Genomic DNA, 15,752 nt, shown 5'->3' on the forward strand with positions numbered 1-15,752 from the left:
GTTGTTGAAGACCCTGCTGGAGGACAGAGACAAGGTGACGATGGAACACACAGAGATCAGTGTGGGACAGAGGACTTTGGCCCATGACTTAAAATCTGGAATCTTTAAGAAATTCTTCCCTTCAGTTTCTCCTACTCACTTCTTCCTTTACCTACTAATTCTTGACTAAGTTTTTACATTCTAATAGAGAAAATTAAGTGTGTGCATTTTTAATACCACAATTCAATAATAAACATGTGGTATTTATATTTGAGAACCTATGAAGTTTGGACACTATCTTTAAATCTAGTCTTAAACTCTAATAGTTCCTTAATAAAGCATCCAACTTGGTCAGATGACAACATTGTACTATAGAAGGTCAAGCATGTAGCTCATATAATTTCTCTGAATATTTTCATCTTTTCTAATTTTAGGTATATGCTAAAAATTGTAATCTCACATTCTCTACTACCTTATTGTAAGAAATGATATCATTCTTGTATTTATTCAAATATTACATGTTTCAAAACCACACCAACCAACTCCTTTGGGACCTATGTAATTTCAATTAACAATATTTTGCCACAGAACCTGCAGTGTGTAGTTCACATGATTTCTCTGTATATGCTCATCTCTTCTGATTTCAGGTATCACTAAAAATTATAACCTTATTATGCTCTACTACTTTATTGTAATAAATCCCATTATTCATGCATTTATTCAAATATTTTATATTTTAAGTCTGCCTCAATGAACTCTTTTGGGTTCTATATAATTTTAATTATTGGGTCCCTAGATTTGCTATTTTTCTTTTTGAATGGTGATTCATCATATTTCTTATATTCCTACATGAAGGTCATTATTAAAAAGTAGAGTCCATATTTTGCCTACTAGAGAAAGATCACACCCAAAGTAGAAATTCCCACCTCCCAACCTCTCTTAGTGGTGCTGGCAACTCACCACAGATGGACACCACCCTCTCTCCCTTTGTATTTTCTACTTGGAGACAGGGTGTCATTTAGTAGCCCAGGCTGGCCTCCAGTTTGTGATCCTCCTGCCTCAGCCTCCCAGGAAAGGGAAAGATACGTGTGGCCCACTGTGCCAAGCTATCATCTGATCTTTAAAACAAGAATAAGTTGCTACACCTTCTAGTGCTCACTGTGCCTTCCCAGAGCCTCAGTATCTGGCCCTTCCAATACTTTCATATGTGCTGATGAACTCCTGGCCATCCTTACCTTTCATAGCAGGCAGAAAATCTGCAAGATTGAAAAATTTTAAGAGCTAGTGTGCAAATATAACACTGAACAAGGTTTTGCCATGTCAAAATGAAACTATTCTAGTCAGGCCATTGTGGTGCACGCCTGTGATCCCAAAGGCTTGGGAGACTGAAAGAAGGAGAATCAAGAGTTCAAAGCCAGCCTCAGAAAAAGTGATGTGCTAAGCAACTCATTGATACCCTGTCTCTAAATAAAATGCAAAATAGGGCTGGAAAGTTGCTCAGTGGTCTAGTGCCCTTGAATTCAATTGCTGGTACACCCCCACCCCCACTGCTCAAAATGAAACTTTTCTAGTTCTATGCATGCTGCTGGAAATGAGAGAAAATGAAATAAGCCAGTCAGGAAAAAAAAAAAAGAATACTGCTTGTTCTCACTCATATATAAAGGCTGGAAAATTGAGGTCCTGGAAAGAGAGAATAGAGTAGTGATCACTGAAGCCCAGGACAGGAGGGAGACAGGAGAAATGAGGTCAGATACAATGTACCAAATACAGGTGGATGGGATAAATACATTTTGATGTTTGCAAAATCTGCTACAATTTTTCAGATATTATTCTGACACTGGCATTTGAATGCAGAAGTGCTCAGACATTGATTATATTCCCAGGCATTTTATTTTTATGTTGAAAGATAGACTTGCTGATTTTCCAAGGCTGGCATTGAACTTGAGAGCCTCCTGCTTCAGCTGGTGAGAAGCTGGGATCACAGGCATTTGTCAATGAGCACAGTGTATTACATATTTTATAATGAACTGGAAGAGATGAGTTCAAAAGTTCCCAACTCATGGAAATGAGCAATGTTTAAGGAGATGGAAATCCAAATAACCGTGATCTGATTATTGTACTTTGTGCATATATTTCTACTATCTCTGTTATCTACATAGACCTATCACAAGGTACACTAAATATATGTCCAAATTTTATGTGTTAATTAAAAATTTAAAAATATATAACCGAAATTATTCATCTAAAATGTGAGCTTTGGAAGGGTGCATACTCATAATGCAAGTGGAGGGAGGGTGGCAGGCACGGGCTCTGGAGAGAGCAAAGGAGCGGAGCAAGCAGCTTTCCCTGTGCATTCATCTGGCTGGGGAGGGAAAGGGCACTGCAGGATCAGCCAACGCTAACTTCCAGGCCAGTGTTGGGATCACAGACCACGTGATGTTTATGAAGCAAAGGAAGAAGGACATTGATTTATTAAAATGGAAAGAAAAGAAGCTCAGCAGTGTTTGTGAGCTTCCAATGACTAAGGCTCTGTGGCTAAGTTATTGCTGCTGTTATTTTTATTAGGAATAGTAAGGTTAAAGATGCAGCAGCAGAAGATTTGGTACCACAGGGAGAGGCCTGGAGCAGGAGAGGAAAGGTGCAGCAAGGTGTGGGATGGTCCCTGGGCCTCGCTTTCCTGACCCACAGGCTGTGAGCTGCCTCACTATTCCTCACTGAACACTCTGGATGCATGAATGGAATGCACACTTGAAAATTTAAAAATGCAAGAGTGGAGTCTTGACCATTTTCTGTGTTACAATATCGAAAATTTCCTCGGAAATTTAGAAAAGGTTTTCTGAAGGTTTCAGCAATTCTACCTCTGTGTCAGGGTTTCTACCTATACTAATCAAAACCAGGGTGTCAAAGAGATATTTGTACACACTTGTTCCTAGCACCATTGTTCACAAGAGCCAGAGGGTGGGAGAAACCCCAGCACCCATGCACAGACAAAAGGGCACACATAGGGCTCTATGCAGACAGTGAATTAAGTAAAACTCAGCATTTAAAAGGGAGGAAACCTTTCTTTTTCTTTTTTAATTCTTTGTTAACATTCTGCAGATCAAGAAGTATTTAACACCTTTCAGCCAAAGATACCACCTCCTCCTGTTCTTGGGAGCATCACCTCCATGTCCAGTTCAGAAATGTCCTGGACCAGGCAAGGCAGGACCAAGGGTTCAGTACTCACCAGCTCTGTCCCTCTACTTCAGCATCCTGGGGGCTGATCCTTGCATGCAAAAGAGGGCAGAGAGGACTGGGTGGTTCTCTAAGTGGTTCTTACAAATAAATGGACAGGATTCTTCCATAATGAACCCCAAGGGGTTAGAGATACAAGACAGTGAGAATCACAGAGCTCTCAATACCCAACTTCCCAGTTGCTATCTCCAGAGAACAAAACAGAGGGAGGGTGCTATGTTGGCTATTCTCCAAAAGACAAAGATTGCTCTTCCACTGTGGCCCTCAGACTTAGTGCACACATCAATTACTGAGAGGCCCTATCAGAGTACACATCCTGAGCCTTCCCTGGAGTCTCAGACTTAGGGTTGGCCTGTGGTCCTAGGAGTTCTGTTCTACCACGTTCCCAGGTCATGTGCTGCAGCTAGACCAGGAACTCCACTTTGACAACCCACAGTGTAGGGCAACGAAATTGACAATATCCCACTATAGGACAGTTGCTGTGATATCATTGCCCAGAAGAGCCTGGTGTCAGCAGACTCACAGAAAAACCAACCATCAGGCCACAGTCAAGGGCATTTGTTCTAGGACTGTTAGGAATTGCAATAGTCATAGACCCAGGGGACAGGAGCAACTAATAGTGTGTCGTGACAGAGTTTAAAAATGAGAAAATCACAACTGTACAAGTTGTTCTCCATAAATTAGGACTGGTGGAAGCAAATAGTCAAGTGATAGGTCTGAACACCTGTTGGCTATTGTTGATGATCAGTTGTGAACACAACCAGAGTAAGTGAGGGTCCAGGGACTGTAGGTCCTGTGGTTTGGCTCAATACTAAGTATTCAATGGAGGAGATGCATGGGCCCTCCACTCTGGAAGGTTTTCCAGCTCCATTTAAAGAGCTCTGATACAAGGTGCAGCCACTTTGTAATCTCAGTCCACACACATGCAATTCCAAAAGTAGGGTTCTCTGTTGTGTGCCCATGATGGATTGTACATTCAGTACTGCTTGGGGTAGGAGGCAGGGTGGGGGCAATGGGGACTTTGGACAGTTTGGATTCAATATTTACTAACCCATACCAGCTGACATTACTCAACCTCTATATGTTTCTGCTCCATCATGTGTAATACCAGATGTAAGAGTAGATCAACTAACACCATTTTTTAAATATATATATATTTTTTTAAAAAATGGGGATTGAACCCTGGAGCCTTTTGCCACTGAGTTTCATCTCCTATTTTGAATTTTAAGGCAGGTTCTCACTGAGTTGTGGAGGCTGGCCTCAAAATCCTCCTCCCTCAGGCTTTTGGTCTGTGCCACTCTGCACCACTCCACCCAGGATTTTAAAAATTTAAAATCTGTAGCTGGGTGTGGTGGCACATGCCTAAATCCCAGCAGCTTGGGAGGATGAGACAGGAGGCTTGTGAGTTCAAAGCCAGCCTCAGCAAGAGAGGCTGCTAAGCACCTCAGTAAGACACTGTCTCTAAATAAAATACAAAATAGGGCTGAGCCCTATTCTTCCTGCTCCTCAGAGCTTCCTGTCTCTCCAGCGCTTTTACTTTTCAATTTCCAGGACTCAAATTCACTGCCATGTCTTCTGAAGAAGGGAAGCTGTTCGTGGGAGGACTCAACTTCAATACTGATGAGCAGGCGCTGGAAGACCACTTCAGCAGCTTTGGGCCTATTTCTGAGGTGGTTGTTGTCAAGGACCGGGAGACTCAGCGATCCCGGGGTTTTGGCTTCATCACCTTCACCAATCCAGAACATGCCTCAGATGCCATGAAAGCCATGAATGGAGAGTCCCTGGATGGTCGGCAGATCCGGGTGGACCATGCAGGCAAGTCTGCCCGGGGCACCAGAGGGGGTGCCTTTGGGGCCCATGGGCGTGGTCGCAGCTACTCTAGAGGTGGTGGGGACCAGGGATATGGGAGTGGCCGGTATGACAGTCGACCTGGAGGTTATGGATATGGATACGGACGGTCACAAGACTATAGTGGCAGCCAGGGTGGCTATGACCGCTACTCAGGAGGAAATTATCGAGACAATTATGACAACTGAGTTGAGGCATGCACACGTTAAGTAGATACACAAGGAATAACACTTCTGATCCAGGATCGTCCTTCCAAATCGCTGTATTTTTAAAGATTTTTGGAGCTGCGCTGAAACATCTGTTTTAGTACATCAACTTCTATTTTTCAATTGAGCTCCCAAGGTAGCTTGTTAAAAGACCTTTTAAAAAGCTCCATGTAAAAATTTTTTCTCATTTAAAGACAAATTATAGCACATTTGTTAGTCCCCCAGGTATTTTTCTTTTTACCAAGTTTTTAGTTTGGGCTCTCGGGATCATTGCTTCTGGCAAAAGGAAAAGTTTAGCCAGACTAATTTTTTTTTTAAAGCTAAAGTTGGGGCATTTTTAAAACTTGTACACAATGTTTATCATGACTAGAAAGCAATTTCTAAATGTACCTAAAAACAATCTGTGTCAAGAACATGATAAATTTTTCTTAAAATTCAAGATCACCATCCTGATTATACAGACAAGCCTCTTTAAAATGTTTGTGAATGTCATTTTTTTTAATGCTGGAAGAAAAAATATTCTGTTGTGTCTCTTGTAGTGTTTAGGATATTCTTCACAGAACTGATTAAAAATATGAAACCTGTACACACACAAAAAAAAAAACAAAATAGGGCTGAGGATGTGGCTCAGTGGTCAAGTGATCCTGAGTTCAATCCCTAGTATAAAATATATATATATATATATACATATATATATATATATATATATATGTATATATATATATATATATCTGTTTTTAATAACGACCATATGACAAATCTTAGTGTACAGTTATAGAGAGGATAGAGCTCCTTAAATGTGATCTGAGCACCAGGACTGGTCTTATCCTGAAATTTAGGTGTCTGCAGGCTTAAGAGTGAAGGGTGAGAGTCAAGAATTCCCCTGGTTGGCCTGGGACCACACAGGGGTGGGTCTCAGAAGGACAGAATGGGAAGCAAACCATTTGGAAGTATGAAGTATATCCAGGCTTCTCATCACCTGATGCTCCTAGGAAAAGTTTGTGTAACTGGACTGTGCCCCCCAAAAAGGAGATTTCAATGCAAAGACATGCCAAGAGATAACAAAGGTAATTGCATAAAGATTAAACATCCAATGCACCAGGAAGTTTTGCAATTAAGAATTAATAGTCATTTATTGAACTTTTAAATGAATTAGAAGCAGATTAGCAAAGTCAAGAACACACTGTATGATTTCAATATCATATTACTCCATGAGTAATAGTTTGATCAACAAAATCAGTAAAAATCAACAAGATTTGACTATGGTTAACGAACTAGATTTGTTGAACATACATAAAAAATGTTTTCAATAATTTTATCACATTCATTGTTTATTTAGGATAAAAAACAAAAACAAAACAAAACAAAAAAACCCACTTCCTACTTTTGACCAGAGATGCTGTAGAAGACAAAGTTTTAATTGCAAAGAATTAAAATTTGCTAGAGAATATTCTCTGACCACAATGCAACTGGCTGAAAATAAATCATTAAAGCATAATAGAGATTTTTCCATATGATTAAATATTAAGAAATGCATTTCTCATTATATGGGGATTACATAAGAAGTTTCCATGAATTTTGTTCAAATCCATTTGTTTGGAACAAATTACAGCAGAAATGAGGACAAAATGGGAGAAAAGTAAAGAAAGGGAAGAGGGTGAAGTGAAGTTGATTTAATGAATAATCGATGTGGTGGCTGAAGACAGACACAAAAGAGTTATTATGCTTATAATTAAGTCGAAGCAAAATTATGTCCCCTGAAAGTTTACTCATGTGGCGTTGTAAACCCAATAGTTACTGTTTATCTCTGTTCAATACAAACAAATTTCCGTGTAGATACAATATATTGAATTATCTTGAACTTCGATTATTATCCAAATCACCATTAAGTGTTTGACGTTAGTCTAAAAATTTTATAGATGTGGAAACTGAAATCAGATAGTTGGCTTGGTTGGTAAATAAAATAGGAAAGTGGGGTTCTGGGAGTCCTAGGACAGCTGCTGCCGCTCATCCTCACCCCAGGGCAGAGAAGCTCCTGCAGGGTGTGGCAGGGGCATGGGGGAGGTGACCTCAGGCACCAGGAGGCAGACTCTGCCCTCCCTGGAAGTGGGAGTGCTCCCTGGGGAGGAAACCCCCCCTGACAGGCAGCTGAGGCCCCTGCACTCCCACCTCCAGCCCCACCAGCCACCCCAGCTGGGAAGCCAGCACCCTTCCTGTTGGGGGCAGCTGCACACTCTTGGGCAGGGCTGTCTCCTTCTGCCCCAGCAAGAGGCTCCAGTAAAGAGTCCTGTTCTCACTGTGGCTGTGCCTGGTCTGAATCTTCTGGTGAAGAAGCCACCCAGCTGCTCACAAGAGCACTGAGCCCTGGGAGTGCCAGGAATCCTGACTCCCTCTGTGTCCAGTTCTCAGAGCCAAGGATTTAAGGGCGGGCTTTTAACACAAGTAGCTTGGTATTAAACCACTGTTTCCTAGTTTTACTCTGTTACCAAGTAACTCAACTCTGATTACCATTTTCACACCTATAAAACACTCAGAGAAATGTTTTATTTATTTATTTTGGTAGTGGGGATTGAAGGCAGGGCACTTACCAACTGAGCCACATCTCCATTTCCCTTTTTGGTATTTTACTTAGAGACAGGGTCTCATTGAGTTACTTAGGACCTCACTAAGTAGCTGAGAGTGGCTTTGAACTTGTAACCCTCCTGCCCTATCCTCCTAGGTCCCTTGGATCACAGGTATGAGCCACTGTGCCCAGCAAAAAAAGGCCATACTCAATGGTATTTGGGGAATACTCTGAAATGTCTGAGACAACTCAATATATTGTATACACACAGAAATGTGTCTGTTTCAGCACAAATTAAACAGTAATTATTGGGACTACAACACCACATTAGTAAACTGGTGGGGCACAGTTACTTGCCTCCACATAATCAGAAATATATGATTTGTGTGTGTGTGTGTGTGTGTGTGTGTGTATGTGTGTGTGTTCCAGCCCGCCATATTAAATATTCATTAAATCAATTCTCACTTCACTTCATTTTCCCCTTTATTTTCCTCTTCATTTTGTCTTTTTGCTGGAATTTATACAAACACATGAATTAGAAAAAAAAGTCATTTTTTTTTGTCATGCAATCTAGATACAGGAGCTGGGTTTACCTATCTGGAGCCCTACCTTCTCTGTTTCTCTGCACTGGAATTTTTTTGGGAGGGGGCAGGGAACCAAGGATTGAAACAAGGAATACTTAACCACTGAGCCACATCCCTAGTCCCCTTATTTTTTATTTTGAAACAGCGTTCAAGTTGCTTAGGGCCTTGCTAAGTTGCTGAGACTGACTTGGAACTTGCAGTCCTCCTGCCTCAGCTTCCTGAGCTGTTAGGATTATAGGTGTGCACCACCATGACCAAATGGGATTTGTTTTTTGAAGCTTTTTAAACCATAGTCTTAATTAGAATAAGATATACCCCAATATGTATAATATGTCAAAATATAATCTACTATCATGTATATCTAAAAGGAACAAATGAAAAAATAATTAAAAAACAAATAGTTTTTAATTGTTAGTTGATCATATTACACGTGAAGGAGCAGAAGCATATAGAGGTTGAGTAATGTCAGTTGGTTTGGGTTAGTAATTGTTGGCACAAGCTGTCTAAAGTCCCCATTGCCTCAACCTGCCATCTGACCCCAAGCAGTACTGAATGTACAATCCATCATGATCACCCAGCAGGCAACTCTACTTTTGGTATTGCATGTGTGTGGACTGAGACTGCAAAGTGCCTGCACCTTGTTTCAGAGCACTTTAAATGGAGTGGGGAAGGCTTCCAGATGGAAGGCCTCTCGCATCTGTTCTACTGAGTATTTTGAACTTGGCCAAACCACAGCAGCTACCATCCCTGGACACTTACCTACTCCTGCCGTGTCCAGAGCTGATCATCCACGACAACCAAAAGACTTTCAGACCCATAAGCTAGGCATTAGCTTCCACCAGTCCTAATTTGTGGAGAACAACTTGTACAGTTGTGATTTTCTCATTTTTAAACTGTGTCCTTCTCCCCTTCTATCACAACACATTACAGTTGCTCTTTATTCCTGAGTCTCTGGTTATGCCTAAAGGTCTTAGAACAAATGCCTTTGACTCTGGCCTGATTGTTGGTTTTTCTGCAAGTTTGTTGATATTAGGAAGTTCTGAGCAATGATATCAGAACAACTGCCACATATAGGCCTGGCCAATTGTAATGCAGTAACTGGGGGTTCTCAAAGTGGAGCTCCTGGGCCAGCAGGAGCACATCACTTGGAAACTTGGTAGAACAGAGCTCTTAGGACCACAGGCCAACCCTAGTAAGTCTGAGACTCTAGGGAAGGACCAGGATGGGTATTCTTAAAGGGCCTTTTAGCTGTTGGCATGGCATCAAGTCTGAGGGCCACAGTGGAAGAGTAATCTTTGTCAATCTGAGAATAGCCAACATAGCGTCCTCCATTTATTTGTTCCCTGGAGAGGGCAGCTGGGATATTTATTGAGAGCTCAGTGATTCTCACTGCCTTGTATCTCTCATCCCTTGAGGCTTATTATGGAGGACTGCTGTCCATTTATTTATAAGAACCACTTAGAGAATCATCCAGTCCTCTCCGCCCTCTGTAGCATGCAAGGATCAGCCCCCAGGATGCTGAAGTAGAGGGACAGAGCTGGTGAATACTGAAGCCTTGGTCCTGCCTTGCCTGATCCAGGACATTTCTGAGCTGGACTTGGAGGTGATGCTCTCAAGAGCAGGAGGAAGTGGTGTCTGTGTCTGAATGAAACATGTTAAATACTTGTTGATCTGCAGAATTTCCTGGGTGAGGGAGAGAGATGGGACTGGGTGGGGGTGGGACCATTCACTAAGGAGGGCCTTCCCATGCATGAAGAGTGGGGAAAAGAGTGGTTAGTCCAAACTCCACCAAAGAAAAATATAAGTAAAGTAAATCAGAAAGTGTTCCTTAAACATTTTAAAATTAAATTGTTTTTAAAATTGTGGTAAAGTGTACATAGCAAAGGTTAACATCTTGACCCTCTCTAAATGCAGTTCAGGGACAACAGGCACATTTACAATTCTTCAGCAATCATCACCAATATCCATCTTCAGGACATTTCTCATCTGGTAGAATTACACTCCATCCCCATTGATCAGGAGCTCTGCCTTCACTTCCCCAGGCCCTGGCTCCCAGTCCTCTGTTCTTGTCCTTATGAATTTCAACACATTGTGTCCCTCATAGAAGTGGAATCTCTGGCCTTTTTTGTGCCTGGCTGATTTCCCTGAGTACAACATCCTCAAGGTCCACGCTGGAGCTTGTGAGACAGTTGCCTTCCTTTTAAAGGCTGAGTCTTTATTCATTATCTGCAGAGAGTACTTTTCATGAGCCCTTCCACCTGTCCATGGGTGCTGGAGTTTCTCCCAGCCTCTGGCTCTTGTGAATAATTATGCTAGGAACGAGTGTGTACAAATATTTCTTTGACACCCTGACTTTGATTATTTTTAGGTGGATACCATTACACGGAGGTGGGATTGCTGAATCCTTTGGGAATTCCTTTTCTGAATTTCTGAGGAAATTTTCAATATTTTAACACAGAAGATGTTCAAGACTTGTTCTTGCATTTTGAAATTTTCAAATGGGCAACTTCCATCCATGCCTCTAGAATATTTAGTAAATAATGAGGCAGCTGGCAGCCTGTGGATCAGGAAACTGAGGCCAGGCACCAGCCCACACCTCACTGCACATTTCCTCTCCCGGGTGTTCCAGTCCTTCCGCTGTGGTGCCACACGTCTGCTGCTGCATCTTTAACCGTACTATTCCTAATAAAAATAACAGCAGCAATAACCCTAGCTACTGTTTAAAGTACATTCATTTTTATAAAAGTCGTTTGTTCCTCGCACAGAAAACTTTTAAAATTAATTCATTATTTCTTAGAACCCACAGAGACTTCTTTGTTGGATGCACACAGGAAGATGTTGCTCAGCTTCTTTTCTCTCCATTTTCACAGATTAATGTCCTTTTCCCCTTGCTTCATGAACATCAAGCGGTCTGTGATCCGGAAACTGGCCTGGAAGTTAGCGTTGGCTGATGGAGCAGTGCCCTTTCCCTCCCCAGCCAGATGGATGCACAGGGAAAACTGCTTGCTCCTCTTGTGTGCTCTCCCAGAGCCCATGCCTGCCGCCCTTCCTCCGCTTGTGTTATGAGTAAACATCCTTCCAAAGCTCACATTCTAGGTGAATAATTTCGGTTGTATATATATTTTTTCATTTTTCTGGTTGTATATGATGTAGGGTCACACCATTTGTGCAATCATACCCATGCATGGGGTAATAATTTCCATCTCATTCCACCATCTCCCCCCGCCACACACCCTTTCCCTTCCCCTCCCTCCCCTCTGCTCAATCCAAAGTTCCTCCATTCTTCCCTTGTCCCCTTTCAGTTGTATATTTTAAAATATTTAATTAACACATAAAGTTGAACATATATTTAAGGTACATTGTAATAGGTCAATATGACAACCAAGTAGTAGATAGATATGCACAAAGTACAATAATCAGATCACGGTTATTGGGATTTCCATCTCCTTAAACATTGCTCATTTCCATGAGTTGGGAACTTTTGAACTCATCTCTTCTGGTTCTTTATAAAATATGTAATACACTGTGCTCATTGACAAATGCCTGTGATCCCAGCTTCTCACCAGCTGAAGCAGGAGGCTCCCAAGTTCAATGCCAGCCTTGGAAAATTAGCAAGTCTATCTTTCAACATAAAAATAAAATGCCTGGGAATATAATCAATGGCTGAGTACTTCTGCATTCAAATGCCAGTGTCAGAATAATATCTGAGAATCTGTTGCGAATTTTATAAACCATAGTCACCCTTTAGTGCTATAAATCATCAAAACTTATTCCCCCACCTACCTGTACTTTGATACCTTCTGTCTGAACTCTTGTTTTCTCCTGTCTCCCTCCAGTCCTGGCCTCCAGTCATCACTACTCTACTCTCACTTTTCATGACCTCAATTTTCTAGCCTCCACATATCAGTGAGAATAAGCAGTATTCTTTTTTTCAGATTGGCTTATTTTACTTTCTCTTGTTTCCACCAGCATGCATAGGTCTAGAATATTTTCATTTTGGCATGGCACACCTTGTCCAGTAACATATTTGCACACTGGCTTTTAGAATTTTTCAATCTTGCAGATTTTCTGTCTCAGCTATGATAGGGTGTGGAAATACTATGTGAGGATGGCTGGGAGTTCATCACCACACATCAAAGTATTAGAAGGGCGTTCACACCAGACAATGAGGGTCTGGGCAGGCACAGTAATACTTGAAGGTGTAGCACGTTATTCTTGTTATAAAGATCAGATGGTAGCTTGGCATAGTGGGGCACACCTATCATTCCCTTTCCTGGAGGCTTAGGAAGGAGAATTGCAAACTGGAGGCCAGCCTGGGCTACTTAATGATACCCTGTCTCCAGATGGAAAATACAAAGTGAGGGAGGGAGGAGTAGGTCTGCATGCAGCAGCCCAGGGTCAGCACCAAGTAACACTTAAACAGAATTGTGGGAAGTGGGAATTTACACTTTGGGGGTAATGTTTGTATAATAGGCAAAATATAGACTCAAACTACCTTTTAATAATGTCATTCACTGTAGGAACATAAGAAAAATGATGACTCACCATTCAAAAGGAAACAATAGCAAATCTAGAAGCCAATTAATTAAAATTATATAAGCTCCAAATGAATTCTTTGAAGCAGACTTAAAATATTTGAATAAATGAATGAATAAGTCATTTCTTACAATAAGAGCATGTGAGACTATAATTTTTAGCAATACCTGAAATCAGAAAAAGATTATAATATTCAGAAAAAATGTTGTGATCGACACACTGGAGATTTTATGATAAAATATTGTAATTTTACCAAATCAGATGCTTTATTAAGGAAGTACTATGGTTAAAGCTAGATTTAAAGATTGCATTCAAACTTCATAGTTCTCAAACATAGATACCACATATGTTTATTTTTGAAATTTGTTATTAGAAAAATGCACACATTGAATTTTATATGTTAGAATGTATAAATTCACTCAAGAATTAGTGGGTAAAGGAAGAATTGAGTAGGAGAATTTGAAGAGAACAATTTTCTAAATATTACTAGATTTTAAGTCATGGGCCAAAGTTCTCTGTCCCACACTCATCTCTCTGTGTTCCATCGTCACTGTGTTTCTGTGTTCCAGCAGGGTCTTCAACAACATGGAGCCAGAAAATCTAACACAGGTTGCAGAATTCCTCCTCCTGGGACCCTTAGAGGACCCAGAGCTGCAGCTCTGACTCCCACCTCCACACCCCCATGTACTTCTTCCTCTCCAACCTGTCCTTGGCTGACATCTGTAGCACCTCCACCTTAGTCCCTAAGATGCTGGTGAACATCCAGACAGAAAACAAAGCCATCGCTTATGCAGTCTGCCACACTCAGGCATATTTTTTCATGGTTTTTCTATGCATGGACAATTTACTGCTGACCATGATGACCTATGACCACTATGTAGCCATCTACACCCCTTGAATTACACTGTCATTATGAATCCCTGCTTCTGTGTCCTGCTGGTTCTAATCTGTGTGCTCATCAGCACTGTGGATGCCCTGGTGCATGCTCTGAGGTTGCTGCGTCTGTCTTTCTGCAAACACCTGGAGATCCCCCACTTCTTCTGTGAACTAACTCAGATCCTTAAGCTGGCCTGTTCTGATCCTCTCATCAATAACATTGTTGTATATTTAGCAACCATCTTCTTGGGCATTGGTCCTATGTGTGGCATAATTTTCTCATATGCTCAAATCCTGAGAATCCCATCAACTAGTGGAAAATATAAAGCTTTTTCAACTTGTGGGACTCACCTGCCTGTGGTTTCCTTGTTCTATGGGGCTGCTAGTTGGGTTTACCTGAGTTCTGCTGTTACTGATTCTCCCAGAACGAGTGCCAAGGCCTCGGTGATGTACACCGTGGTCACTCCCATGCTGAACCCCTTCATCTACAGCCTGAGGAACAGGGACATGAAGGGCGCCTTGAGAAAACTCACCTTGGGCAACTTTTCTTTTTTCTGATGTCTCAAGTATCCTGGTGTGGGCTTCTAGAGTTAGGCAAAGAGATTAAATATTGGGCATATGTTATGATTTGGATATGAGATGTTCTGTAAAAGCTCAACTAGCAATGCAGGAATCTTAGAGGTGGTATGATTAGACTATGAGATGGTAACCTTATTGGTGAATTAATTCATTAATAATTTTAATGTATTACTGGTTAGTAATTATCTGCAGGTGGGATATGGCTAGATGAAGTTCATCACCCTGGACCATGCCCTTGAAGGATATAATTTGTCTCTGATGTCTCTCTCCTTCTCCATCCTGGCTCCCATCAGTCAACCATCAGCCAAGAAGCTTTCTCTGCCAAGCCCTTCTTTCATATTGTTGTGACTTACCTCATGTCCACAGCTGTGAATGTGGACAACCATGGATTGCACCTCGGAAACCTTGAGGCCAAACTATACTGTTTCTCCTGTATGTGGTTCTTTTCAGTCATTTTGGTCACTGCAATGATTAAAAAAATATGCTTGAGTCTGACTTAATCCTGTTTTCCTAGCCAATGGTTAATCGTGGACTTTCAAGAAAATAGCTTTGTAAGAAATCCTATTTTCCCATGTTTTACTCCATATCACAGACACACTACCTTGTCCTTCTAAGTTCAGTTTCCACACTTGTGAAAGGGTCAGACAAGCATCACACATTGGTAGTTACTTAGGGACTATCTCTATCTTATACGTATGTGTGAGATACCTTAATGTATGATATTGTTATGGGCCAGGCTATATGGGCAATGACCAAAAAGACTCTGTTTTACCCTGAGACTCCACATCATATAAGAAATGCTTCTCCCATGGGAACACCCTGCCTCTATACCCATAGACAATTGCATATCATTGCATGTTTGGCAGCACAAAATGGCGATTCCGATACCACGTAAAATTATTCTCTTTTTGGTTCCCATTTTTCTTGGACAATATACCCTGTCAGGGGTTGATTGTCTAGACATTAGTAGCAATTATTTTACTTGTACTCAACTAGGGTCATTTTGACCCACTTCCCCTTCTCCTTATGATTTTAGATCTCATGACATTTGTTTATGATTTGGAATTATATCAACAGCCACTTATGATTAATATGGTTTTGGACTACAAGATATGCTCTCAGACCCTGGGAGGGGCTCAAAGGGTGTAGACTTGTCACCTGCTCCTTGGTCCACAAGCTGGTGGATCCTGACCGCCAGCTAGTGAATAAAGTTTCTGTCTCCTTCTTTAAGATCAACTGGGTGATTTATTGCAATCTCACCATAAAAATATGTACACACAAAACCCAAATTGCATTAAGTAAGTCGAATTAAACCAGTACTTACTGGTGCACAATGCTGTGTTAGTA

General features: G+C 41.3%; 1 protein-coding gene and 1 pseudogene across 1 annotated transcript; both read left to right on the forward strand.

The window, feature by feature from the left end:
• Nucleotides 1-4,707: 4,707 nt before the first annotated feature.
• LOC144253581 (RNA-binding protein 3 pseudogene) lies at nucleotides 4,708-5,845 on the forward strand (annotated as a pseudogene).
• An 8,017-nt stretch (nucleotides 5,846-13,862) lies between these two features.
• Nucleotides 13,863-14,384, forward strand: LOC113176724 (olfactory receptor 7G3-like). The gene has a single exon (XM_077796581.1). The coding sequence runs from the start codon at nucleotides 13,863-13,865 to the stop codon at nucleotides 14,382-14,384; it is 522 nt and encodes a 173-aa protein (XP_077652707.1).
• The last annotated feature ends 1,368 nt before the right edge of the window (nucleotides 14,385-15,752 follow it).

The sequence above is a fragment of the Urocitellus parryii genome, chromosome 3 (genome assembly GCF_045843805.1).
Source record: "Urocitellus parryii isolate mUroPar1 chromosome 3, mUroPar1.hap1, whole genome shotgun sequence".
NCBI lineage: Eukaryota > Metazoa > Chordata > Mammalia > Rodentia > Sciuridae > Urocitellus > Urocitellus parryii.

What these genes read in the sequence shown, in the direction of transcription:
- LOC113176724 (XM_077796581.1), top strand. Translation starts at nt 13,863, where the DNA reads ATGAATCCCTGCTTCTGTGTCCTGCTGGTTCTAATCTGTGTGCTCATC.